Source organism: Zonotrichia leucophrys, chromosome 3 (genome assembly GCF_028769735.1).
Source record: "Zonotrichia leucophrys gambelii isolate GWCS_2022_RI chromosome 3, RI_Zleu_2.0, whole genome shotgun sequence".
In the NCBI taxonomy this organism is placed as follows: Eukaryota; Metazoa; Chordata; class Aves; order Passeriformes; family Passerellidae; genus Zonotrichia; species Zonotrichia leucophrys.
In genome coordinates this window covers 111680993-111708417 of record NC_088172.1, presented here as the reverse complement: position 1 = coordinate 111708417, position 27425 = coordinate 111680993, and the positions used below count along the sequence as shown (strand labels likewise).

The 27425-nt window shown below is 52.5% G+C and overlaps 2 protein-coding genes across 9 annotated transcripts in view; one reads left to right on the top strand and one right to left on the bottom strand.

Moving 5' to 3' along the window:
- Positions 1-19732, top strand: part of EXTL3 (exostosin like glycosyltransferase 3) — a 158534-nt gene extending 138802 nt beyond the window's left edge. For all 8 annotated transcript variants that reach the window (XM_064709976.1, XM_064709971.1, XM_064709975.1 and 5 more), the window contains 4 exons: positions 10757-10884; positions 14572-14716; positions 15537-15665; positions 16558-19732. In XM_064709976.1, coding sequence (XP_064566046.1) covers positions 10757-10884; positions 14572-14716; positions 15537-15665; positions 16558-16767 — 612 coding nt within the window. In that variant the 3' untranslated portion in view covers positions 16768-19732. The remainder of the gene's footprint in view (positions 1-10756; positions 10885-14571; positions 14717-15536; positions 15666-16557) is intronic.
- A 3753-nt stretch (positions 19733-23485) lies between these two features.
- Positions 23486-27425, bottom strand: part of INTS9 (integrator complex subunit 9) — a 62478-nt gene continuing 58538 nt past the window's right edge. The window contains exons 15-17 of the mRNA XM_064709968.1: positions 26671-26769; positions 25608-25745; positions 23486-24737 (exon numbers count right to left, since the gene is read on the bottom strand). Of these exons, the coding sequence (XP_064566038.1) occupies positions 24561-24737; positions 25608-25745; positions 26671-26769 (414 nt within the window). The 3' untranslated portion in view covers positions 23486-24560. The remainder of the gene's footprint in view (positions 24738-25607; positions 25746-26670; positions 26770-27425) is intronic.

The following is a 27425-nucleotide window of genomic DNA, read 5'->3' as shown; positions in this document are numbered from 1 at the left end:
AATAAATATTTTGGCCAAAATAAAGCCAGGCTTTCCCAGCCAGTTCCTTGTGGCAGCTTCCCTGCAATTCCCAAATCAGATCCAGGAGCTGGGAGCCAGTTCAGAGCAGGGGTCACTGCAAGCTGATGTGCTCCTCAGGCTCTCTCTGCTCCAGGGATCTGCAGCCAAACTCCTGCTCAATCCCAGGGTCTGGGTTATGTCAAACAGGAGGGTGGGACCTGTCCCCAGGCTCACTGGCTGCACACATCATTCCTGAATTGTTGGTATTTACCAGGCTGGGAGGGTTTTGCTACCCACAAGTGGTTTGAATCCCTCATCCCTGAGCTCCAGGAAGGAACACTGCGCCTTTTGGATGGAGTTAGGAGCTGCTGCCTGCCCTCTTTCTGTGTGCTCTCTGTCTCAGCATTGGTCCCAAATGGCATCTCTGTGTTTTACCTGATATCAGCAGAGTGGGTTGGGTACAGGCAGTGTGAGGAAGGTGTCCCCATTTCATCAGAACAACGTTTTTGATGTTAAAATGGCCACTAAAGCAGCCAAGGGGTATTTGGAGAGGAAGAAGAGGCACAGAGGATGAAGTTGAGAGCTGACAAATAACAGTGTGCAGATGTTCTGCTGGTGCTGAATCCGTGCTGGGGACACTCCTGCTGCCATCCATTGTCACCATGGGGTGTTTCAGCCCTGGCATCTGGGACTGGGCAGAATTCCATTGGAATTTTCAAGATTTTCCACGTGAAAACAGCCAGGTTCATCCAGCTGCAGCTTGAGAGAGAGTTGGGAAAGGACAGTGGCATCTGTCAGGACATCACACGTGGCACTTCCAATGCCAGGTTCAGTTTGGGGACCGTCGTGGCAAGAGGGACACTGAGGGGCTGGAGCTGTCCAGGGAAGGGAACGGAGCTGGGGAAGGGGCTGGAGCACCAGGAGGGGCTGAGGGAGCTGGGAAGGGGCTCAGCCTGGAGAAAAGGAGGCTCAGGGGGGACCTTGTGGCTCTGCACAACTCCTGACAGGAGGGGACAGCCAGGGGGGTCAGGCTCTGCTCCCAGGGAACAGGGACAGGAGGAGAGGGAACAGCCTCAAGCTGTGCCAGGGGAGGCTCAGGTTGGACACCAGGAGGAATTTCTCCATGGAAAGGGTGGTCAGGCATTGGAACTGCCCGGGGCAGGGCTGCAGTCCCCATCCCTGAGGTGGTTTTAGAACACATGGATGTGCTGGGTGTGGATCATGGATCAATGCTTTGATCCCCTTTGATTTCTCCATCTTGATGATTCTGTGATTCCATGATGACACCTTTGGGAATTGCCCATCCCACTGCAAAAAACCCTAAAAATTTGGGTTATCAGTATCAAAACTCCCCAAAGAGCGAGCTCTTTCTTCTTGAAATGACTTTTTTTTGGCTTCCCAGCAAACAGCAGCTCGTAAATCTGGCTCGTGGTCCCAGACCTGCCAGTGGAAGTTGGATCACGAGCTTTGCACTCTGCAGTTTTTCCCTGTGAGCTTTCATGAAAAGCACACACAGGAATTTTGGGAAGTGGAGAAGGGAATGAGCTGCAGCAGTGGAAGTATTGGAACATGACAGTGTGTTATCCCAGGGACCTTCTTTGAGCCAAATAATTACAATTAATTGTAAAATAAATCTAATTGGACAAGCAGCTCCATGTGCATCTCTAATTGCACAGCCACTAACAGCAACACACAGAGAATAAAAATCAGTATCTGCTGCATCCCTTTCATGTTAAAAGGAGCATCCTTCTCCTCTCCTTTCTCTGGGAAGATGCACAGCTGCTCCTGCACGAAAATGAATAAATAATCAGTTTTATTTGGATCTCAAGCTGTTTGCTCCTCTCGGAGACGAGCGACCCACTGATCTCAGCTGAGCAGTTTAAAGGGAGACCAAGTGTTTGCACATTTTCTGTGCATGGACACAGCATCACAAAAAAAGCCTTTCCATGGTCTCTTCCTGTGTGGTTTTGTTCTCAGCAGGGGATAATTTATGCTGGGTTTTATGTTGCATTATTTAATTACAAGTATTTTTAAAATGCCTCTGTTTTGCCAATTTACATTCAGCCTGCGCTGCCTTTGCATGGCTTTGGAGCTAAATACCCTTCTGATACCTCTGGAGATGAGTCTTAAAATAGTCTATAAATCCTTTTAATTCAGAGTTGGAAAATGCTTGAAGTCAGAGGTAGCAAAGCTGGAGGTTCAGGGCATAAAGGAGGGGCTGTGGCTGTTTCAAGGTGAAGAGGAAGGAGCAGGGAATAATTAATACATGAGAAAGGGATAACAGGAACTTCCCAATCCATCTTTACAAGGCAGGATTAAAGGGGAAAACAAGAAGGTGAAGAATTGCCAGGGGAAACCACGGTAAAAAGCAGGGACAGCTCCTCAGGCAGTGCATGACTGAGGAAACATCCTGCTAGCAGGGTCAGGGTTGGGCTGGATGCTCAGATAAATTGAATTTTTGGAAAATCCAGAGGATTTCGATGGGATGGGTGAGGAGTGATGTCCCCCTTGGACGCCACAGCCCCATCCAAGCACATCCTGAGACTCATCCAGCCCTGGAACAAAGCTGGGAATGGTGAGGGGGGTTGGTGGGGACAGACCAGTCACGAGAGGAGCACATTCCCTGTGGCTTTGGCTGGATGCAGCAGGACCCAGGATCTGCCTCAGGATGTGCCTGTAGGAGCTGAGGTCCCAGCCATTCCCATTTATTGATTTATCAGGATCTGAGTGTGTTAACCCCGAGGTAACACCCAAATATCACTGTCCTACCAAACACCTCAGAGCTGCTTTTTGTGCATCTGCGATTTCACCTCCATGTCCCAGGTTTTTGAAACATTCATTATCACAAACACAAAACAACATCTATTTTTTTTTTTTCCTACAAAATGCCAGCCTGCTCAGATATCTGGCAGTGTGTCTGGCAGGAGCTTTGACACCCTGCTCACACAGTGTCAAAGTGCAGGGCAGCAATTCCTGCTGGATTTGCAGCTCATCCAGAGCTGCCACAAACGCCCTGGAGCCCTGTGTTGTGCCAGACTCATTTCCTCGAGTTTTTGGGTCTGTGTTGGGAAAAAGAGCGAGGTTTTGGGGAGGAAAGGCATCATCCCAGGGGCTTGGCTGTGGTGGAAATGCCATGCTGGCATCCCATCTCCTCCTGCCCATGAGGCTCTGCCAATGTGCCTGGAGGAGCCTCGTGTTGTATCGAGTGAGGCCAGATTATTTCATTTCTCATGAAATGAGGAACTCCCGGCTGAGCCAAAGGCCTGGATCTGTTGGCTTTGGAGAGCAGGATGCTGGCCAGCAGGAGCTGGATGGATTTGTGTCCTCTGAGGGTTTTCTGGTGGTGGGAGTTGGGGTTGGCAGGAGGGAAAGGGCTCTGCGTGGGCAGGGCGGGTGTGAGGCTGCGCTGGGAAACCTCCAATGAGCACAACCAAGGTTGTCCTTGGTGGGGGCAGCCAGGCAGGTTTGAGGGCTGGGCTGAGAGCCACAGGGACCCTGCCAGCTCAGCCTGCCCAGAACAGGCGGTGATAAAACACTGAGAAAATGGAGTTTAACGTGGCCGTGCTCGGGCTCGTGGGATTTACTGCAATGTCACCTCGCTGGGAATGGCTGCAGAGATTCTGGGTGGCATCTCTGGGGATGACAGAGCCCCTTTGGCTTCTCCCTGGCGCCTGTCCTTGGCTGCTTGTCATGGAGCCAGCCTGCCTGGGCTCAGCCTCTTCTCTCCTTCCATGAGATGAGCTCAGAGACACCAGGATCAAAGCAAAGGGAACCTCAGGGTGGAGTTTCCATGTGGAGCCTTGCCCAGTGCCAGAATTCCTGCTGGAGCCAGGATGTTGAGAGAATCCCAGAATCATTCAGGCTGGAATGATCAGAATCCCAGAATCATTCAGGCTGGAATGATCAGAATCCCAGAATCCTCCAGGCTGGAAAAATCCTTCAGGGCCATCGAGTCCAGGCTGTGCCCGATCCCCACCTTGTCACCAAGTGCCTCATCCAGCCCTTCCTGGGACACCTGCAGGGATGGGGACCCCAAACCTCCCTGGCAGCCCCTTCCAATGCCCAACCACCCTTTCCACGAGGAAATTCCTCCTCTTTACCCAGCCTGAGGCTTTGTCCCTGTCTCACACCCCACATTTGTTGCTTGGCTCGGTGCAAACTCGTTCTGAGAGCTTCACTCCCAAACAGTGACCCATCTTCCAGGAGATGCTGTTTGGTGGCACCAGGCGCAGTTGTTGTGTTCCTCGTGCCCATCTCTGGCTGCATTTGCAGAGCAGCAGGTGCCAGTCTGATCTCACACCTTGGCTGCAGAGGGAGCAGGAGTGGGAATGAAGGATGTGATTTATTCAGTTTATGGATCTGCACACCCTTCCCTCCTTCCCGGGAGCCTTGTCAGTAATCCCAGCCCTCGTGCCTGATGTGTAGAGGAGGGACCCTGGTGGATCTCAGTCTGTGGGTCTCAGCTGCCAATCCAGGCAACTTTCTTCATCAAAACGTGTCTGGATTTGGCCAATTCAGAGTTGAAAATTGAGGAGTTGAAAATAAATGTATGTGACAGGGCGGCTTCAGGGATACTTGGAACTTCTTGTTCCCTTTTCCCAGAGTTTGCCATCTCCCAAAGTCCTCCAACAGAGCCCACCCTGACCTCTATTAAGCCTTGATTGGCTGATTTTTAATTGATTTCTTCCCCACATGTGCACGTGGGAGAGCTGGAGAAGCCTTGAGGAAGGAGGGTGGGAAGTGACCCAGCTCAGGTGGGAACGAGGATGAGGATGGGATGAAGATCAGCAATGGTGGCACCTCTGGAGCCAAGTTCCAAGCCTGGGCTGCTCAGACTGGTCACCCACTGTGAGAAATGGATTTATAAATAATTCTCAAAATTATTAAAAATAATTCTCAAAATTTCCTGACAGAAAGCCCACAGTTTTGTACATCTGTGTGCAAACTTTGAGATAAGATGAGCTGCCTTAGGAAGGCCATGGAATAGAGATGACATTGTTGAGAGAGATTGAACCAGGAACAAGTTTCAACAAGTTTCAAAATATGGCCTTGCAAAAAGACCAGATATTTTAGAGAATTTAGAACTGTGAAAGATGCATTGTGGGGTAAAAATAGAGGTGATTGGTGTTGGAAGTGTTAGCAGCACTGTGTGGCAAAAGCTGGGAAACATTTCTGAGGTATAACCAGGAAATAGGGTGGCTTCTGCTGGAATGGTGTTGAGTTTTACATCTCTTCTGTCTCACCCTTCTGCAAGACTGAAAATGGAATAAAACAGTTTAAAAAGCCTCTCAGCTGCCCCTTCTCTGTAAAAGCTGGGAAAACCAAGAACCCCTGATCCAGGAGATGAGGGGGAAAAGCTGGGAAAACCAAGAAGCCCTGATCCAGGAGGTGAGTTAACCCTTTCTGATCCAGGAGGTGAGTTGACCCTTTCTGGTCCAGGAGAGGAGTTAACCCTTTCTGGTCCAGGAGGTGAGTTGACCCTTTCTGCATGGACAGGATCCAAGTCCTGTTCTTCAGTGGAGCAAAGGGAGCTCGTGGTGTCCCCACCCCACCCTGATTTTTCCCCCAGCCCTTTTGGGGTAGAATCTCTCATTTTTGGCGAAGATGGAAGCAGATCCTTCTCCGGAGAGCTCATTCAGTGTCTCCCCAGTTTACCCAGCTCTCCTCAGGGCACCCTCCCGGCTTTTCTCCCCTGACATGAGCAATGAGGCTCCCAGGTTCTTGCAGGGTTTGCTCTTTGCCCAGGAATCAATCCAGTTCACTGAGCTGAGCTGTCAGAACTTCTCCAAGGGCACGGGCATTCCTCGTGTTTCCACCATCCAGTGATATGTGACACTTCAGTTAAAGCTTAAGCATGAAGCCTCACCAGCAAGGAGGTTGCTGGAAGGTATTGATTTTGCTGCTTTTTTTTGTGTGTGTTTATGTATAAAAATGTGTTTTAAGGTATTGGTAAAAGGACATTATTGCTGGGCAGACTCTGGATTTATGCTCTGGTTTAGTTTTCTCTCAGGTTTTTTTAAGATCCATTTGTTTGGGGTGTCTGTGAGCAACAAAATGCTGGCAGGAAATGGATGTCATGGATTTGTGGTTTGTGCTCCTCAAATCAAACAAATTCCAGGTTGTGGGACTGAATCACCTGCAACTGATTTTCTAACTGATTTTCTTCTCCTTCTAAAAGGAGAAGAAGCTTCTGATGTGGTCTGTTGGGTGCTTGGAGGCATTTTAGGTGTCTCCAAACTTTGCAAACTGCTCATGGTTTTGAGCTCTGGGCCTTTCAGCTGATGGCAAAGGGTTTTAAAGAGAATTAGTCCCAAACAAAAGTCAAAAACAGCCAAAACAAGGCCAGCAGGGCAGAGTCTAGGGTGGATTTGAGTCTGGAGGAGTTGGAATTTGGTGCAGGACCCCCCACTGGTGCTCTGCTCTGGGTTTGGAGCCCGTGCTGTGAGGGGAGGTGGGGCTGGTGACGGGCTGGGGTCTCTCTTGTTGTTCTCTGGGGTCTCTCTTGTTGTTCTCTGGCGGATTTTGTGCCCTCCTCCCTGCCTGAATCTCCTTGGGAAGGAGCTGCTGGCTCCCAGGGCTGAGGGAATCTGTCCTTGGGGTTTGACAGAGCTCTTGGCTCGAGACCATGAAGGAGCAAAGTTGTGGCGGAATTGGTCATTAAAATGATGGAAAGGCAGGAGAAGCAGTGCTGGGGGAGAGATGGAGACCTGAGAGTCTGAAAAAGGACAGAGAGAGGGTTGGAGGTGGCACCTCTGGGCTCTCTGGGGCTGGGACCCAGCGGGGCAGGGGGTGGGAGCTGAGGGGAGACAATTCCCAAGGAGCAGGGTTGGTGTTGGAGGGAAAAGGGGGATTCTCCCACTCTGCTGGGAGCTCCTGGCAGAGCTCTCCCAGTGCCAGCTCCTCTGCCCTGGGGCTCACAGCAGGTTCATGTTGGTGACTTGGAGGATTCCAGAATGATCTTTGGTGGGAAGGAACCTCAAAGCCCATCTCATCCCACCCCTGCCATGGGCAGGAACACCTCCCACCATCCCAGGCTGCTCCAGCCTGGCCTTGGACACTTCACAATGCAGGGACAGCGGGAAGTTCACATCAGGGAAAGCCAAGAGAAACCTGGGAGCCCTGGCTGCCACATCTGAGCAAGGTTCAGTGACATTCATCAGTGCCACAGGGCCAAATTACCCAGCTCCAAATGTCCCTTCCCTCCCTCAAACAGCTCCTCCACCTGCTCCCGTGTTATCCCTGCCCAGCTCCAGCTCCTCCCTCCTCTCCCAGCTGCACGGGGTCAATGTCAGGATCAGGGTCTTCTGCACTTTCTGGAGATGCTTCATCACCACTAAATGGGAGCTGTTCTGTTCCAGACAGCCTGATCAGTCACACCAAGAAAATTAAATCACCTCATGTGTTGGATCACCCATATTTATACAGCAGGTGGGGTTTTATCCCACACAGTTTATTGCAAAGCAAGCTGGAAATTCATCACAGAATGGTTTGGGAGGGAAGGAACCTGAAAGATCATCCCATGCCACCCCCTGCCATGGACAGGGACACCTTGCACTGTCCCAGGTTGATCCAAGCTCATCCAACCTGGCCTTGGACACTCCCAGGGATCCAGGGGCAGCCACAGCTTCTCTGGGAATTCTATTCCAGGGCCTCCCCACTCTCATAGCCAAGAATTCCTTCCCAATATCCCATCCATCCCTGCCCTCTGGCAGTGTGCAGCCATTCCCTGTGTCCTGTCCCTCCATCCTCTGTCCCCAGTCCCTCTCCTCTTGTATTTGAGGGGTTCCCAGATGAAGGAAGGAAATGACGCATCTGGCTCCATGTTCCTAGAAGGCTAATTTATTATATTATGATACTATATTATGTAAAATAATACTATATATAATATATAATATATAATATATAATATATAATATATAATATATAATATATAATATATAATATATAATATATAATATATAATATATAATATATAATATATAATATATAATATATAATATATAATATATAATATACTATATTATATTATAAATGCTATATTATATACTAAAGAATACAGAAAATATACAGACAGAAGGCTAAAAGATAATAAAAACAAATTAAAGAAAACTCATGTCTCTTTCCAGAGCCTCGACACAGCTTGGCCATGATTGGCCAATGAGTCAAAACAATTCACATGAAGCCAATCAAACACTGACCTGTTGGATAAACAATGTTCAAACACATTCCAAAGCAGCAAAACACAGGAGAAGCAAAACAGATAATTGTTGTTTTCCTTTTCTCTGAGGCTTCTTAGCTTCCCAGGAGAAGAAATCCTGGCAAAGGGATTTTTCCAGAAAATGGGATGGTGACACTCTCCAGCTCTCCTGGAGCCCCTTCAGGCCCTGGAGGGGGCTCTGAGCTCTCCCTGGAGTTTTCCCATTCCAGCATTTCCAGGTCCTTCCCAGAGCTGAGCACGGAGTGTGGAGTTGCCTCCTCCTGCTTCCCTCCTCACCCCATCCCACCCCGATCCCTGCCTCCCATTTTCCAGCAGTTCCCAGGCAGAGCAGGAGCCCCTGGGAGCATCTGCTGCCTCTGGAAAACCCTTCAGCCACTGAGCTGGGTTTTGTGATGCTTCTCCACCTTGGGAAGGAGCAGGATCAGGAATTCAACATTGTCCCTGCTTTTTCCATGTCCTGATGGAACCACAGAGCTCCTGGGGTGGGAATGCTGCTGGCTCAGCTCTGGCCCTGCTTTTCCACAGCCCAGAGCTGCCCAGTTTGCTCTCTTGCAGTGAATTGTTGGTGCTTTTGATGGCTCTTCAGTGCAGCATTCAACATGTTCCTGCTGAGTTTTCCATCCCCCCTGGAGCTGTCAGCAGATGAAAGCTCCATGTCTGGCTTTCCATGGGAATTTAATCATCCCAGCTGTCACGCAGATCCCGATACAAATATTTCCCCTGTTAATGGTTTCAGCGTGGGCTTTTCTGTGGGATCAGATGTGATCTTATTTAATGGAGCTCTCTTGCTGTGGTGCTTTGGTCTTTTCACCAGGCTGGGCTTAATTTTTTAAATGGAGATTGTTCAGAGCAGAGGCAGGGAAAGGACTGGAGGGATTGAATGGGGTGGGAAATGTGGGATGGATGGAGTGACTTTGGATCAGCAGGGGAAAGGATCCAGGTGGGTGGGGCTGTCAGGAATGATGTGAAACTGTGCCAGGGGAGGGTTAGGCTGGATATCAGGAAAATGTTCTTCTCCAGAGGGTGTCAGGCACTGGAACATCTCCCCAGGGAATGGTGACATTCCCAATGTGACATTCCCAAAGGTGCCAGGAGCATTTGGACAATGCCCATAGGGATGCACAGGGTGGGATTGTTGGGGTGTCTGTGCAGGGATTGGATTGGATGATCCTGGTGTGCTCCTTCCAGCTCCATCATTCTGTTCTATGATTCTTGGAAAAGGGGGAAGTTCAGTGGGATTTTCCAGCTGTGTGGCTGGGGTGGGGGAATTGCTGGAGCTGCTGCTGGGCTGAGCCAGCACTCTGTGGCTTTGGAGCACGCCCCATCCAGGGCCACTGGGGAGACCCTGGGGGCTATTCCCTGCTTTAGGGAGACACAAGAAGCTTCCCTCAAAAGCTCTCAGACCCCACTGGCTCCTTCCCCTGTTCCTGTGTCCGTTCCTGTGGCCCTGAGCCTCTCCTCCCCATTCCCTGTCTGGATCTCACCTTTGTGCTGCCCCAAGACCAGGGTCAGACCCAAACTCAGCCCCTCTGGGTGAGGGTGCTGGGACCTGAAACAATCTGAATAAACATCTTTTGTATGTTATCAAGATTCTTTTGCGATCCTTACACCCTGCCAATACTGCCACCAGCCATTACAGCTCTGCACCCACCACAGGGCCAGCCTCAGCCCTCCAAACTCTCACCTTGTCCCCTGCAGCCCCATAAATGTCACAGGTTGTCAGGGCCACCACAGCTGGCACAGCCCAGCCCCAAACCCTCACCTGCTGGAACCCAGGACATTCCTCTGCCTGCCCTGGGTGATTCCAGACCCTGGCAGGAGGCTCAGAGACCTTGGCACAGAGTCAGACCCCTGTGCCTTTGATTTTAGCCCATGGAAACAATTACCAACTTTGTGGGAAGATTTGCAAGCCACAAGAGTTTGAGTAGAATGTTAGTGAATTTGTCACAGGGTGGAAAAGTAGAATTTTGGGGTTTTAGAATGGGGGTTCAAGAGGCAAGATGGAGGAATCTGGGCATGTCCTGTCCTTCTTCTCCTTCTTGGCCTCCATCTTCTGCTGTGATGGTGACACTTACAGATTGGTTTAGAGTAGAAGCTCACTGTCTAACATAGGTGATAGGTATTGGGAAGTTATTGTAAATAAAGTACAGGTAGTTTTTAGTATAAAAAGATAACACTTTAGTATAAAAAGCTAACACAAGGGTGGTCAGTGTGCCACGAACCAACCTGCCAGGCAGATCTCAGCAGGTTGGAGAAAGACAATGAATGAGATAAGAGCAAATAAACAACCTTGAAAAACGGAGATGAGGAATCTCAACTTCTTCAGTCACTGGGCTGGGAAAAAAGACTCTTTAATATCTCGGGAGCCATTCCAGCAATGCCAAACCCGAGACTCACCTTGTCCCCTGCAGCCCTGTAAATGTCACTGCCACCTGCAGTCATCAGGGCCACCACAGCCCCAGCCCCAAACCTTGTCCCCTGCAGCCCCATAAATGTCCCTGATGTCCCTGATGTCCCTGATGTCCCTGTCCCCTGCAGGTGGTGCGCACGGAGAAGAACAGCCTCAACAACCGGTTCCTGCCCTGGGACGAGATCGAGACCGAGGCCATCCTGTCCATCGACGACGACGCCCACCTGCGCCACGACGAGATCATGTTCGGCTTCAGGTGAGCCCTGCCCGCAAACTGCTGCTCCCCACGGCCAGGACCTGCTCACAGAGCAGCCAGGGACACAAGTCCCCGGGCTCCCCTGGCATGTCCCTTCCCCCAAACTGCTCTCCCCAGGCCAGGACCTGCCCAGAGCAGCAGGGACAAGTCAGGGCTGGCAGGCCTTCCCCAACTGCTCCTCCCAGGCCAGGACCTGCTCACAGAGCAGCCAGGGACACAGTCAGGGCTGACAGGTCCTTCCCCACAAACTGCTGCTCCCCACGGCCAGGACCTGCTCACAGAGCAGCCAGGGACACAGTCAGGGCTGGCATGTCCTTCCCCACAAACTGCTGCTCCCCACGGCCAGGACCTGCCCAGGGAGCAGCCAGGGACACAATCAGGGCTGACAGGGCCTTACCCACAAACTGCTGCTCCCCATGGCCAGGACCTGCCCAGGGAGCAGCCAGGGACACAGTCAGGGCTGACAGGGCCTTCCCCACAAACTGCTGCTCCCCATGGCCAGGGCCTGCTCACAGAGCAGCCAGGGACACAATCAGGGCTGACAGGGCCTTACCCACAAACTGCTGCTCCCCACGGCCAGGACCTGCTCACAGAGCAGCCAGGGACACAGTCAGGGCTGACAGGGCCTTACCCACAAACTGCTCCTCCCCACGGCCAGGACCTGCCCAGGGAGCAGCCAGGGGCTGGCACATCCCTTCCTGTGGCTTCCCAGCTCTGCTCCTTGGAGAAACAGGCATTAATGGGGTGAAGAACCTGATTCCAGTGAGGAAACCCCATTTCCCACATTTCTTAACCCAACTCTTCAGTTTTTACTACGCTGATAATGGCCCTGAAATGGCTTTAAGGCCTGTGGTTTGCTAGGGTGGGCAGGGCCTGGAAAACAAATCCAAGAGGCTTTCACTCCATCCATGAGCCAGAGGCAAGGCCAGGATGATGCTCAGGTGGTGGTGGTGGCTGCCACCCTCTGCTCCGTGTGACACTGGGGTGTGACAGTTCTTTGGGCACAGCAGGCAAAGGCAGATGATGTCCCTCAGCAAAGGGAGATGATGTCCCCCAGGAACAAGGGAGGATGTTCCCTAGCAAGGAGATGATGTCCCCACAGCAGATGATGTCCCCCAGCAGAGATGATGTCCCCCACCAAAGGCAGATGATGTCTCCCAGCAGAGGCAGATGATGTCCCTCAGCAAAAGCAGATATGTCCCCACCAAAGGCAGAAGATGTCCCTCAGCAAAGGCAGATGATGTCCCCTAGCAGAGGCAGATGATGTCTCACAGTAAAGGCAGATGATGTCCCCAAGCAGATAGTCCTCAGCAAAGGCAGATGATGTCCCCTAGCAGAGGCAGATGATGTCCCACAGTAAAGGCAGATGATGTCCCCCACCAAAGGCAGATGATGTCCCCACCAAAGGCAGATGATGTCCCCTAGCAGAGGCAGATGATGTCCCCCAGCAGATGATGTCCCTCAGCAGATGATGTCCCCCACCAAAGGCAGATGATGTCCCCACCAAAGGCAGATGATGTCCCCACCAAAGGCAGGTTCTGCTGCTCTCACTCCCACCCTGCTCTGCTCCAGCTCCAGCTCTCCCCTGACTTTTCCCTGCCAGAATCTCCCTGCTGACAGGGATGAGGGGGCTCCTGCTGGGGAGCTTTGTGCCAGCTGCTCCTGCAGCTCCTGCAGCCAGAGCTCCTCCCTGCCAGGAGCTGCTGGGGACTGAGGGTGCCTCAAGGAGCCTCAAGGAGCCTCAAGGAGCCACCAGGAGCAGGAGCTGCCATTCCCATCAGAGAACACCCAGCAGCTGCCTGGGGGTGGGAGATGGGCACCAAAACCTGCTTGGGAGGGGGATTTAAAGGCACAAAATGCCTGGAAACCCACCAGGCTCCTTCAGAGAGATGAGAAATGAGGTGTGAGAGGGATTAAAGCGCAGGAGGAGGCGTCAGGATTCCTGGCTTCCCTTGCCTGCCCCATTCCAGGCTTTTTATCCAAACTGGGCTGTTTTCTCCCCTTTTTGGTCTCTGTTTTGCTGATTAGCCCTGGAGAGCATCAAATGAAGGTCATTATTGCCCTGTGTTAATCTCACTCATGTCCCTGATTACAGACACCCTGCTCCCACAAAGCCTCCCTGTGTTAACGCACTCCCAGGAGCTGCTGGAGTGAACCCCTGCCCACAGCAACTGTGCTTTGTCAAAACTTTGCTCCAGGCTTTGATTTTTGGGGCCAAAAGCATCGTTTTTGCCACTCAGGAGGGAGCTGGAGACAGCTCTCTGAGCACCCCCAGAATGATTCTCCAGAGAAATCCTGATTTTTGTGGCTGAGCTGGGAGGAAAGCGAAGATGTGGGAGAAGTGAAAGGGAATAAATGGTTTCGACTTCCAGCTTTTCTAAACAATCACCCTGGATTGTGCTGGGAGGAGGACAGAGCCAGGGAAGCTGCTGGTGGTGTTGATTCCTTGGGATTATCTTGGAGTTTCATTAATTGGGGTGGAGGACTGAACAGCAAACACGTTTGTGCTCCATCAGTGTAAGGAAAGCTCAGGGAATCTTCTGCTTTCCTCCTGTAGCTCTCCCAGAACAGGGCTTGTGGGAAAAACATCCAAATGAGGGAAAAACGCCAAAATGGCACTTAGTGCCCAGTTTTGTGCCTGGCAGGAAGGGAAACCCCTTGTGTGTGCACGGGGAGTTCTCCGTGCAGTCTGGGGTCACAGCTTGGGCACTGAGCAGCAGGGAGGGCGAATGAAGGATCCAGAGGAAGCCAAGCACCCCTGCCTGTGCAAGCTGGCTTTGTTTCCCAGCTCAGGCATCAGGCACCGACTTTTTCCCTAATTATTGCAGCCAGTGTTGCAGCTCTCCTGGGGGATTTCTCTGCAGGAGCGTGAGCTGCAGATGAGAGCAGAGCATTAAGCAATCCCACGCTCCACATGCAAAATTCAGGATTTCATTCCCAAGGCTGGACTGTGGGCACGTGTCGGGGTGAGGGAAGCACTCAGGGCTCTGGAGGTTTTCCTGTGGGGCCAGAGCCCAGGGAGCTGCAGTTTGGGATGAGGAGCCAGCACCTTGGAGATCCAGGTCTTCCCTCAGGAGACACCGGGGCCTTCAGCTCTCAGCAGCTTTTCACAGAATTAGGGAATTGTGGAATTTCCAGAGTCCTGGAATGGTTTGGGTGGGAAGGGAACTCAAAGCTCATCCAGTCCCACCCTGCCATGGCCAGGGACACCTCCCACTATCCCAAGGTGCTCCAAGCCCCGTCCAACCTGGCCTTGAAGCTTTCCTTGAGGGAGGCTGTGGTGGTTTGACCAGGAAGAAGTGGGAATTCTGGGATGCTGTGGTCAATCTTGGCTTTACTGAGCTGCTGGGAGATGGAAAGTCCCAGCGGTTTGGGGAAGAGGCAGGAGATGCTGGGCTCCTCCCAGGCTGAGCCTGGGCTGCTCTGCCTTTAGTTTTCTTTTAAACCTCCAGAACAGCCCTTATGAGCTACAGAATCCCTGATTTATGGGTTAGGAGCCCTTTCCCTGCGCATAGACTGTGCTGTAGGACAAGAGCACATTTAACACTTTTCCTTTTTGCTCTTTGGGTGTTCCTTGGATAAGCAGTTGCCAACTCCTTTATGTACAGACCCTGCACCCCTTGCAGCCCCTCAGGAGCTCTGGTGGGCTCCCAGGTCGGTGTCTGACGGGCAGTTCTGTGTTTGCAGGGTGTGGAGGGAGGCCAGGGATCGCATCGTGGGCTTCCCGGGCCGCTACCACGCCTGGGACATCCCGCACCAGTCCTGGCTCTACAACTCCAACTACTCCTGCGAGCTCTCCATGGTGCTCACTGGTGCTGCCTTCTTCCACAAGGTGAGACCTCCCCGCCAGGGCTGCCCCTTCCTGCTCACAGCCACCTCTGAGCCTGCAGATTTGGGGGGGTTTTGGTTTTTTAAGGATAAATGGGGAAGTGTGACAGTGTTCACAGGGGTCTCAGGACGAGGGAAGAGACGAGGATCTGACTCCATGTTTCAGAAGGCTTGAGTTATTATTTTATGATATGTATTACATTAAAACTATACTAAAAGAATAGAAGAAAGGATTTCATCCGAAGGCTGGCTAAGAATAGAATAAGAAGGAATGAATAACAAAGGTTTGTGGCTCGGGCTCTCTGTCCAAGCCAGCTGGGCTGTGATTGGCCATTAATTAGAAACAACCAACATGGGCCAATCAAAAATCTACTTGCTGCATTCCACAGCAGCAGATAACCATTGTTTACATTTTGTTCTTGAGGCTTCTCAGCTTCTCAGGAGGAAAAATCCTAAAGAAAAATGATTTTTTATAAAAGATGTCTGTGACAGGGGAGCTTTCTGCTCCTTCTCCCTCACCTTCTCCAAACTGAAACAACACAACCAGAACCTGGTCCTGAGTGCACTGGGAAGGATCTCCAGTGGATCCACAGCAGCACAGAGCAGGATCTGAGGGGGCTGGAACCTCCATTTCTCCATTCCTGAGCTTCCAGGAGAGGGTGGTGGCTGTGGGGGATTTGCTGCTGCTGTGGATCTCAGTGTGGGATTAACTCTGTTATGGGGAACGTCTCCACTGCGATCCTTGAGTTTTGAGCCAGCCACACCCCACATGTGCCACTGTCACCTTGGAGCACCTGGGGGACACTGAGCCTTTCCCGTTGCAGTACTATGCCTACCTGTACTCCTACGTGATGCCCCAGGCCATCAGGGACATGGTGGACGAGTACATCAACTGCGAGGACATCGCCATGAACTTCCTGGTGTCCCACCTGACCAGGAAACCTCCCATCAAGGTAAAGCACCAGCAGCCAGGGCCTTGTCCCAGGGCTGGCACTGCTGCAGAAGCTCTGCTTGGGAAGTGGGTGGTGTCTGCTCCAGGGAAATCCAGCTCCAGGGGGAAAGCTCAGCCTTTGGAATCTGCCACAGAGCAGGTGAAGTGAGGTTTGACATTACAGGATTGATCAGACTGAATTCCCTGCCTGGTGAAAGGTTCCCTGCCCATGGCAGAGATGATCTCTGCTCTGGAGCCAGGCTGGGAGAGCTGGAGGGGTTCACCTGGAGAAGAAAAGGATCCAGGGAGAGCTCAGAGCCCCTTCCAGGGCCTAAAGGGGCTCCAGGAGAGCTGGAGAGGGACTGGGGACAGGGGATGGAAGGACAGGACACAGGGAATGGCTTCACACTGCCAGAGGGCAGGGATGGATGGGATTTGGGAAGGAATTGTTCCCTGTGAGGGTGGGGAGGCCCTGGCACAGGGTGCCCAGAGAAGCTGTGGCTGCCCCTGGATCCCTGGCAGTGTCCAAGGCCAGGCTGGAGCACCCTGGGCCAGTGCAAGGTGTCCCTGACCATGGCAGGGGGTGGGACTGGATGAGCTCTGAGCTCCCTTCCAACTCAACCCATGCTGAGGTTCCCTCTGTATCCGAGTACCCTGGCAGTGCCAGGCTGGGCTCTGTGGGCAGTGTGGCACTGACAGCTCTGTCCCTCCTGACTGGGCTGTGGCACTGACACCTCTGTCCCTCCTGGCAGTGCCAGGCTGGGCTCTGTGGGCAGTGTGGCACTGACACCTCTGTCCATCCTGGCAGTGCCCGGGCTGTGGGCAGTGTGGCACTGACACCTCTGTCCCTCCTGGCAGTGCCAGGCTGGGCTCTGTGGGCAGTGTGGCACTGACACCTCTGTCCCTCCTGGCAGGTGACCTCCCGCTGGACCTTCCGCTGCCCCGGCTGTCCCCAGGCTCTGTCCCACGACGATTCCCACTTCCACGAGCGGCACAAGTGCATCAACTTCTTTGTGAAGGTGTACGGGTACATGCCCCTGCTCTACACCCAGTTCCGCGTCGACTCGGTCCTCTTCAAGACCCGCCTGCCCCACGACAAGACCAAATGCTTCAAGTTCATCTAGGATGGGAGAGCTGGACCCTGCCAGCTCCCAGCTGAGGCAGGAGAGGCCGGCACGGGGCTGCTTTGGTGGGCTGTGAGTGCAGAAGGCTGTGGGAAATGGGCCAGCCTGGATTGGGATGGGCTCTTCCCAAAGTGGCTCACCTGGACAGGGAATGGGACCCCGTGGCTCCTGTGAGGACACACCTGGACAGGGAATGGGACCCCGTGGCTCCTGTGAGGACACACCCATGGATCATACACTGAGGAATGGCTCGCTGGCCACTGGCTCTGCCCCTTCGCTAGCCAAGGGCAGCCATTCTTTTTAATTATAATTATTGTTATTTAAAATGAAAGTGTTTTAGATTTGCCACGTGAGGCGCTTTTTTTGTTTTCTTTTCTTTTCCCTCCCCTCTCCCCACCCCATTTTCCCCTCTGGACCCTTCAGCCCATCCCAGGGTGCTGTAGCAAGGCCAGGTTGGAGGTGTTTGGGCAGCTCCTGTTAGCACTGCTGTCCCCACCCTTCCTGCCATGGCACAGCCCTTCCCACCCACCAGATCCTGGCTGCTCTTGCCCTGTGGCTGCTGCTGAGGCCTCTCAGGTGTCACCAGGTGAGGAGCCCTTTGCTCTGCTCCCCACCCTGAGCCCCTGGACAGGGGTGGGGTTGTCCTGGATGGTCCTGCCTGGCTCCAGCTCTGGCCCTGTGCCGTTCCCGTGCTGCAGCCCAGGGGGTTCAGTTGCTGCTGTCTCAGTGTCTTTCCCACCTTGTCCTGCTGATCCTCTAAAGACAGGGAGCGTGTCTGGGGCTTAGGGAAGATCCACCTGCAGCACAGCCAGGGCTCCTGCAGGCTCTGACCCTTCTCTGTGCTCAGCCTGGGTGTGCCAGGGCTGCAATTCCCACTCTGCCTCGTCCCCATCCCAGAGCGCTCCGTGCCTGTGTCGGGTTTGCCGTGGGCCTCAGCTCAGCTGCCTTAACCCCAGCCCATCCTCACAGCCTGGCTTTGGGCTGTGTCTGAGGCTTAATCCCAACAGGAGCTTCCCATCTCACACAGATGCTGCTGGGATCAGGTTCACAGCGTGGGTTTGGAGCTGGTTCCTCTCCCCCAGAGCAAAATGCTGTCACACTGTGACCACCTGAGCTCAGCCTCAGGCCCAGCTGGACATGAGGGGAGCACAGGAGGGAAGGGCAGAGCTTGGCCCTCATGTGGTGTTAACCCTCAGCACATCCCAGATGTTTGTGAGCAGCCTGGAGAAGCTCTTGCTGGGTAGGTGGGAAGGTGGCAATTGTGTGGTCACCTCGATGTCCCTGGATGTCATCCTGGTGTGTCTCTGGTGTGTGGGAGCAGGGATGGTCCAGCAGCAGCTCCTGGGCTCATCCCCAAGGTCAGCTCTGTCCATGCTCCTCCTGCACCACGTCTTGGGGCCTCTCCAATCTGCTCTCCCCAGGCTTTCCTATCAGCACTGACACTTCCTCTGTGGGAAGGGGAGGGAAGGAGCAGCCTGTTCCCAGCAGAGCCCACGGCTCAGCCTTCACCAGCACCACTGACCACAGCAAAAGGGATCAAGGAATCTTTTCCTATGTTGTTTTTCCCCTTTCCATTCCCTTTTTGTTTTAACATCAGATGCCCAAAACGCAGCACATGAAGTCTCAGAGTCTCCTTAAAAATGCCACGGGAGACTCCTGCACGCCCTGGAACCCCTGGAAGGATTCTCTGAATGTGGCACTGGTCAGGAGCTGTGTCAGCTCCAGCATTCCCGAGGGGTCTGAGCTCTTTAATTCCTTCCTCATTAGTGGGGGTTCGTTAGCAGCGATGCCGTGGCTCAGGCACAGCCCAGGCCCGGGGTCAGCTCTGCCTTCCCAGCCCTCCTGAAGCACAGAGTGATGTGGGATGGACTGAACTTCATCCAAACACAGGCACTGCTCAGCAGCCTTCAGCTTTCCAAATCCAAAGGGAAATGTTATTCCAGTGAGAGCCTGGGGGAGCACGGATGGGATGGGAAGTGTTGGCATTCCCAGGGTGTCCTGGGGCTCGGGATGCTCAGGGAGTCAGATCCCCAGGCTGGGAATTCTGCTCTCCCTTGCTGAGTTTTGATTTGAGGCCAGTTGAGATCAGAGATCATCAGAACAAATCCAGCTGCTCTTCCTCCCTCTCTTTGGCCTTTTCCCAAGCTGTTTTTTTACTGGGAAGGTCCCCCTGTCCACTGTGCTGGAGCAGGGACAGGATGTGCAGGGATCTCTCTGTCATGGGATGAATTCCTCCTTGCTGAGTGCCCCTAAAGGGGAAAGATTTGGGATGAAGGGGTAAAGAGGCTGCTCCTGGGAGATACCTGGGCAGCAGCAGCATAGGGAGGGATGGAATTCTGTGGGGAAATGAAATGCCAGCAGGAACATCTTCCCCACCCACAGGGCTGGTGCTGCCCCTCCCAGAGCTGCTGCAGCTCCATCCCAAATCATCCCAAACACCACGGAACCCCTGGAGTACAGGATTGGCATTCACAGCCAGCTCTCTGCTCCTGAGACATGCCAGCACCTGGGAGGAGAGGGGGCTTTTCCAGAGAGTGCTCCTGCCCGTGCCACCATCCCAAACATCCTTCCTTGCTCCCACCCGTCGTTCTCCCGGGATTTTCAGGGCATCCCAGGGTCACTCCGAAGCTCAGGTTTGGTTGGATGATCCATCCCAGCTCCTGGGGCCCGTGGCCTCCACCATCCCAGCCCTGAGGAGACGGGAAGGGCTCTTGGCAGCTGCCCCTGTTCCCTGTTCCAGAGTTTCTGCTGCTCCCCCGGGCACGGAGCGAGGCCTTTCCCGCTGTAAATAGCAACGACCGAGGTGACACGGCCCCTGCCCTCCCCTTGTGAAATCCCACGGTGCTGTGAGCACCAGGATTTCAAATCCAACAGGAACTGAGAGACAAGGAACACTCCTCCTTCGACACGAGCACAATGTTGAGTTTTTTGTAAAAGGTTCCAATAAATGGAGAGTTTAACTTGGGAGCGTCTCGGTGCCTCTTTGCTGGGGCTGGGAGAGGGGCCCAGCACGGGGCTGCTGCTGCTCCTGGCCCTGGGACACCCCAAAACCAAACCAGGCATCTCCTGGGCTTCTGTTCCCATGGGGCAGGTGAGCTGGTCTGGAATGCTGGAAACTCCTCAGGGATGGCAGTGCCTGCAGCTAAACCCCATCGTGGCCCTGGTGAGCTCATTGCTGGGCCAGAAAAGCTCATGGGAGGGGCTGGACCCTGCGTGGCTTCCAGGGCCATCCCATGCCATGCCATGCCATGCCATGCCATGCCATGCCATGCCATCCCATGCCATCCCATTCCATCCCATCCCAGGGATTCAGAGCCCAGAACCTTTGGGGACAGCTCCTGTGGCACTGCTGGCTAAGGATGCTCCTGGTCCCTCCTGTGCAGGAGGCTGAGGTGGGAGAACCAAAGGGATCCATGAGGTTTGTAAAGAGATTCCCAGCTTCAAACCTGCAGGGAGGAGCAGAGGGAGGAATGGAGCCAGCTGGGCCATGAGCCATGGGATCCCCTCCATGCTGGGCTGGGAATCCCCCAGGATTTCCTGCATGTGCCTGGATTTCCTCTCTTCCCTCCTGCTGCCTTTTGTGTTTTGCCCTCCCTCCTGAGCAGCTGCTTCCTCCGTGGTCACTTTTTACCTCTGTTACCATTTTTCCCCTCCTTTCACTTCCTGCCCTTGCTGCTGCTCCCACTGGGAATTGTGTCCTTTCTCTTCCCTTCTGCCTTGGGTTAGGCTTGCTTTGTGCTTGGGTTTGTTTCCAGGAGAGGTTTCAGGGAAATCCCAAAGGATTTTAGTGCTGGAGGGAGGAGGTGGATGCTCAGCCTCCCAAATTCCTGTGATTTCTCCCCAGAACACTGCAGGCAGGCAGGGCCCTCCCTGGCAGGGCAGGGCACAGAATTCCCCACTCCAGGACCCCGGCCTGGCAGCAGCAGTGGGATTTTGGTTTGGGGTCTGGCTCCCAAATGAGCCCAGCAGCATTTTGGGCACGGACTCAGCTGGAGCCCATTTTCTCCTGAGGCTTTTCCTGAGGTAAAAATCTCCTGATCAATATTTTTTCCTGCTGTAACTGCTGTGTTTGGTGAGAGGAGCCAAAGCTCCGGTTCCATTTCCGTTTCTCTGTGAGGGTTTGTGCCCTGGGATGAGGAAACAGAGGCGATAAATCCTGTTAATAATTCATTCCCTGCTCCCAGAGGAGGGCAGGGTGAAGTGCTTTACACTCCACTCCTCTGCACTACAGAGTGCCCTCCATTTTCCCTTCTGGATGATCACTCCTTGATAAAAAGCAATTTCACTGGAACTGCTCCCGTTCTGCCCAGCAGTGCCATGAAAGCCACCAGCTCCTGCTGGAGGCCAGGAAAGGACCTGCTGCCACCCTTCTGGGTGAGTGGCCCCAGGTGACGGCTCCTTGAGGGAGGACCTGTCCCCTTCATGGTCTTCTGAGGTCACAGCCCATGGATCCTTGAGGGTCTGGGGTCACAATCCATGGATCCTCAAGGGATGGGGTCACAGTCCATGGATCCTTGAGGGACTGGGTCACAATCCATGGATCCTCAAGGGATGAGGTCATAGTTCATGGATCCTTGAGGGATGGGGTCACAGTTCATGGATCCTCAAGGGATTGGGGTCACAGTTGATGGATCCTTGAGGGACTGGGTCACAATTCATGGGTCCTTGAAGGATTAGGGTCACAGTTCACGGATCCTCAAGGGATTGGGGTCACAATTCATGGATCCTTGAGAGATGGGGTCACAGCTGGTGGATCCTCAAACAATGAGTTGATAGTTCATGGGTTCTTGAGGGATGAACTCACAATCCATGGATCCTCAAGGGATGAAGTCACAGTTTATGGATCCTTGTGGGACTGGGTCACAATTCATGGATCCTTGAAAGACTGGGGTCACAGTCCATGATCCTCAAGGGATGGGGTCACAGTTGATGGATCCTCAAACAATGAGTTGATAGTTCATGGGTTCTTGAGGGATGAACTCACAATCCATGGATCCTCAAGGGATGAGGTCACAATTCATGGATCCTTGAGGGATGAGTTCATAGTCCATGGATCCTCAAGGATTGGGGTCATAGTCCATGGATCCTTGTGGGACTGGGTCACAATTCATGGATCCTTGAAGGATGGGGTCACAGTTGATGGATCCTCAAGCACTGAATTCATAGTTCATGGATCCTCGAGAGATGAACTAACAATCCATGGATCCTCAAGGGATGAGGCCACAGCTGATGGATCCTTGAGGGATGGGGTCACAATCCATGGATCCTTGAGGGATGAGGTCACAATCCATGGATCCTTGAGGGATGGGGTCACAATCCATGGCTCCCAGGTGACAGCTCACCTGTGACAGGGGAATGGAGTCTGTCACATCCCACCTTTCCCACCATGAGCCTGCCCAGGCCATGATGTGCAGCCAATCCCAAATCCCTCTGCTCTCATTCCCACTCCTCCCAAGGGCTGAGCTGCTGGTGGGGCATAGATCCAGCACCTGGCCCAGTTTCCCTCTGCTCCTCATGTCCAGGTGCCCACAGAGGGGACAGATCCCAGTGACAGTGACTGAGCCTGGCATTACCTGATCTGCTCCAGTTGTTTTCATTTTCATTTCACATTAATGCAGTGAAACCACAATAAACTCCTCTCCACCCAGGAACAGCTGCTCCATAAAAACCATCCAAGAGCAGAAATCTGATTTTAACCTTTCCTCCCCATTATTTCTGTGGGAGCACAGGTTGGGAAGTCACTGGGAATTAATCACTTGCCACACACCCCACTAATTGTGTTTAATGAAGGGAACAGCTCAGGGAGGGAATGGGGATGGCCACAGCACAAGGAACCACATGGGGGCCAAGGGGATTTATTTTCCCTTCTGGAAGAAGGACAGTGAAGCCAGGAACCTTTGCTATTTTTGGCCATTAAATTCTGGATAAAGCCTGGATTGCATCCATGGTATTCTTCCCCTGGCAGCTCCCTGGGCAGGACTGACCCAGCCTGGAGAAATGCTGTTTGTTCTTCTCTCTCTGTGCAGAAGGAACAAGCACCTCTTTTTCCAGTTTAATCAGGGTTTCTCATTAAAGAATTCCCCTCCCAGCATGTTTGTTTCTCCAGCACACACAACCTGAATACAACAAAACAATCCACTCTCAGCTGCTGGGCTGATGGAACAATGAGAAGTTCTCCTGCTCAAAATGACAGGAAGAACAATGTAAATGCTTTTCATTTTTACTTTCTCTCCCTGAAGAGGGTGGGAAAGCCTTGGGAATGTGAAAAGGAAGGGAATGTGAGCAGTGGGATCAGTGCTGGAGCTGAGGTAACCAGCAGAAAGATGAGTTTATCCCACTGCTTCTCTGGGTTCGGAATAATCCCTTTGCAGTTTATTAAAGTGAAATTACCCCAGTTCTTTGTTTTCAAGTGATGCTAAAGCAGCAAAGCTGCAAATCCTGATGAAGATTTAATTATTCCAGTGCCCCAAGTTTTTCCCACTGGTGACACCACTCCTCACACAGCCATGGCACACACAGGACACAGGTGTGGGTGCTGGGATCTGCACACCCAACCCAACAGAAATCCTTCCTGGGAACGGGATGGGATGTGGACACTGCAGAAATTTTATTGCAGAGCTGCTTCCACTGCCTGCATCTCCTCAAAGGGATGAACTGGAGGAGCAGCTTCATTTCCCAAAGGTGTCAGGACAAGGATGTGCAATGGGCATGGAGAGGCTTTTATAAACCACAGGATGTGCTCCCTCCTGGGCAGTCTCACTCCGCTTTTTATTTTTTAACACCAAATAAATACAAAACAATCCAATAAAAAATGAACAGCAGTAAATCTGAGAAATGGGTTGTCTTTAAGAGCAATACTATTGACTGAGGTGAGGCCCCAAATAAGTGATTTGGGGAGGGAAAAGCCTCCCCAGGTCTGCAGTACAGATGGCTTTGGATAAATGACTCAGAATTCCATCCAGGATTTGAGATGAGGGGCTGAAAGGACAAGTTTTTGGAAGGTAGAAACAAGAGGCACTTAAATCTCAAAAGGTTTTTTATGAGCAATAGGAATTTTCCCACTTTATGGACTCCCCTGAGTGTCCTCCTGAGGTGATGGAGGAACCCAGGAGGAACCAGCCGTAGGGAAGGGCCTGGAGCTCCATGGACAGGTGTGGATGGAACAGGTGAGGCTGCAGCATCAATAAACACTTGAATTCCTACAGGAAAAAGCTTTTCCAAAGTGCCCCTGCTGGTGCAGGGAATGGCCAGGCTCTTCCCACTGTTCTCCATGTCCACCAGACCCCTTTTTTTCCATTTTTATTTGTACAATCTTTGCCTCACCAGCTCTCCCCTCCTCATGCCTGTGAAGGGCACAAAGGGAGGAGAGGCAGGGAATGGGATCTGGGGATTGGGAAGAAGCAGTGGGAGGAAAAAGGCCATTGTTTCAATGTTCCTACAGAGTTCTGGCAGGTGAAGGACTGGGGCAGAGACTGCTGAGGGACACAGGGGAGCAGCAGCTCACCCTGGTGTCAATAAACACTCCAGTTATTTACTCTGCAGCTCCTGTCTCCTGTGAGATTCCCAGCTCCCAATTTTACACAACAGGAATCTCCTCCAAAGTATTCCAAAACAGCTTAAAAATAAGATTTAAAAAATAGGTATTAAAAAATACTCCCTTGCTCCTCCATGAAGGGGAAGGTGGTTTCTGGTCTCTCTGAATCACAAAATTCTCTCTCTTTTTCTCCTTGGACAGCTCCAAGTTGTGCTGTTTTCCAGGCTCTCTCCTTGCAGAGCCTCCTGATGTCCATGAGCTAAAACTTCTGCAGGAATTTGAGCACCAGGTCCCTCAGTTTGACCCTCAGGGGCTCATCGTTGTCACAGATGATGTGGGTGGAGTCCTCCTCCAGCTGGATCAGGGTCTCAGCCTCCTGCAGCAGCACAATGTGGCCCTTGGCCGTGTCCTCCACCTTGACATCGCTGAATCCGTGCTGGATTTGGGGCGGGAGAGGGAGAGAGAGGGAAATCAGCACAGCTCAGGGAAACTGGGACAGAGGAGAGAGCAGGCACAGGGGTGAGGGGGAATTTCATGGAATCACAGATTGGTTTGGCTGGGAAGGGCCTTAAATCTCATCCAGTGCCACCCCCTGACATGGCAGGGACACTTCCACTGTCCCAGGCTGCTCCAAGCCCTGTCCAGCCTGGCCTTGGACACTTCCATGGATCCAGGAGCAGCCACAGCTGCTCTGGGAATTCTATTCCAGGGCCTCCCCACCCTCACAGGGAACAATTCCTTCCCAATATCCCATCCATCCCTGCCCTCTGGAGTGTGCAGCCATTCCCTGTGTCCTGTCCCTCCATCCCATGTCCTAAATCCCTCTCCAGCTCTCCTGGAGCCCCTTTAGGCACTGGAAGTCTGTAATCCTTTATCTCCTGCCAGGTGAGAACAAAACTCCACAGAGCAGCAACCAAATTTGTGCAGCTTCCTCAGGAGGCTCCTCCACCACTGGAGACATTTCCAGGATCTGTTCTTCACTTGGTCACCTTCTTACAACCTTGTGGAAATTTAAAAATGCTTTTGAGACTCCCTCAGCCGCTGAATCCAAAAGTTCTGTGAGACAAATCACCCACCCAAAAGCTCTGCTTCCATGGGAAACAGGAGGGGATCACTGACATGAACCCTGCACAGCAGGACAAGGCTCCACAGGGAACAATTCCCTCTGTTCTGAAGTGCAGGGACACCCTGGAGCACTGTGGCAACTCACTGGCCTTTCTCCATTTCAAGCTGCACTAAAATGATTTCCCCTCTCTCTGAGATGTGCAGAAATCTGCTGGAATCAATCCCACCAAAGACTCCTCACCTTCTCCAGAGTCTGCACAAACTGGTCCATGGGGATGGAGCCACTCAGCAGAGGCTTCAGAGATTTGCACTCGGGCACATCATCACTCACCCGCTTCCTCTTCTTGCTGGCAGGAGGCTGGGGAGGTTTTGGAGGGAGCTGATGGATGAGAAGGGAAAAAAAAGGATGCAACAGGTTGGGAAACAGGCAAATTTCCCTCTAAAGGATGCAACAGGCTGGAAACAGGGAAATTCAGAGTGAGCAACTACTCAGGGAATGAGAATGTGGCTTAGCTCCAGCCATTTATGAGGACTCTGGCATTTCAAGCCCAGGTCTAAGTTTATTTGGCAGCAGGAATGAGTGGAGAAGGGAGAAAATGAACAACAGCAGCCTCAGACCAATCCCATTGCAGCACCTCCCAGAGCTGCTGAGGGTTTCCATGGTTTGCTTGGGAAGAGGGGGGCAGCCTGTTTGCTGTGCTGTGACAGAAATCCTCACCAACCTTCACAGCCCTGACATTTCCACACTGGGCTCTCTGCCCAAGCGTGGGAAGGGCTGCTCAGTGAGGCCCTGCAGGCTCGTGGATCTGAGAGAAAGGGGACCAGGGCAGGTCCCTGGACATCACCTCCTCCTGCAGGGCACTCATGCCAGGAATTCCAGGGCCAGCCTGAAGGGGGTGGCAGGAAGGGAGAGGAGAGATGTACAAATTCCAGGGAAACTGAGGGCAGATGGTCCCTTCCCCAGCCTGATGTCCCAGGCCATCTCTCTCCCCTAACCCTTGCTCCTGAGAGGTTGATGATGCTGTTGCTGACTCTGGAAGGCAGCAGGGTGATCTGTAGCCTCTCTTCAGGAATTATCTCACTTCCCCATTCATCTCAGCCAGGCACGTGGCCAAGGAAAAGAGGGCAGAGAGATTTATTTGCATCCCACTCCCTGCTCTGGGTGTAATTCCTCACCTGCACATGCCAGGGCAAAGCCTCTGCCAAGGGCTCTGCCCCAGTGGGAAGGAGCTGCAGGAGGGCTCCTGGATGGCAGGAAAAGCCAGAGTTAAGGATATTTTTCTCCCTTTCCCATTAGACTGTACCTGCAGCACGTGCTTGTTGTCCTTAGTATGCAGCACAGCAGAAACTGTTGCCAAGGAAATACCAGGCTTGATCTCCAAGGGCACGAGGGAATCTGCAAGCTGAAGCAAAAGGAGATTTTGTTCAGCAAGTGATCAGCTCAAAATGTGCATGAACCCAGCTGTGAGATAAATTGGCAGTGTGGTATTTTTAAACATGGGCTAATGAACTGTAAACACAAAGCCACTGATAGACTGAGAGCTCCTCGGACCTGCCCAGCCTCCTTCCAGCTCCCAAAATCATGGATTTCACACCATGGGCAGAGCAGCACGAGGTTTGCAGGAACCAGGGCTGGTCTCAAAAACCAGAATAAACACAGAGAACTCTTGTGTGAACAGACAATTGCTTCATTAATAATTTTAGTTAGTACAACTCGTGGTCTAATCCAGCATTATTATGTTTGTGATGCTGATGGACAATGGAAAATCAAAGTGAGTTTCCTTTCAGTCCCTGACTGCAGAATATCTGGAATAAGAACTGTCTGTCCTTAAAACCCCAATGTTTTCAATCAACCCACTGTTGATTAGTTTGAAATTATTCCAACAACGCTGCACAAAACCCTTTCCACTGCTTTTTTTTATAATTCTTCCCTGCAAGACACAAAATCTAGTTTTGGCTTGGAGTTTGGATCTGACACTGCAGGCAGTGCCTGGAGTGGGCAGAGCTGCACCTGCTGAGACCAGAGGAAGCTGCCAGTTGGGAAGAATCTCTTCCAGCC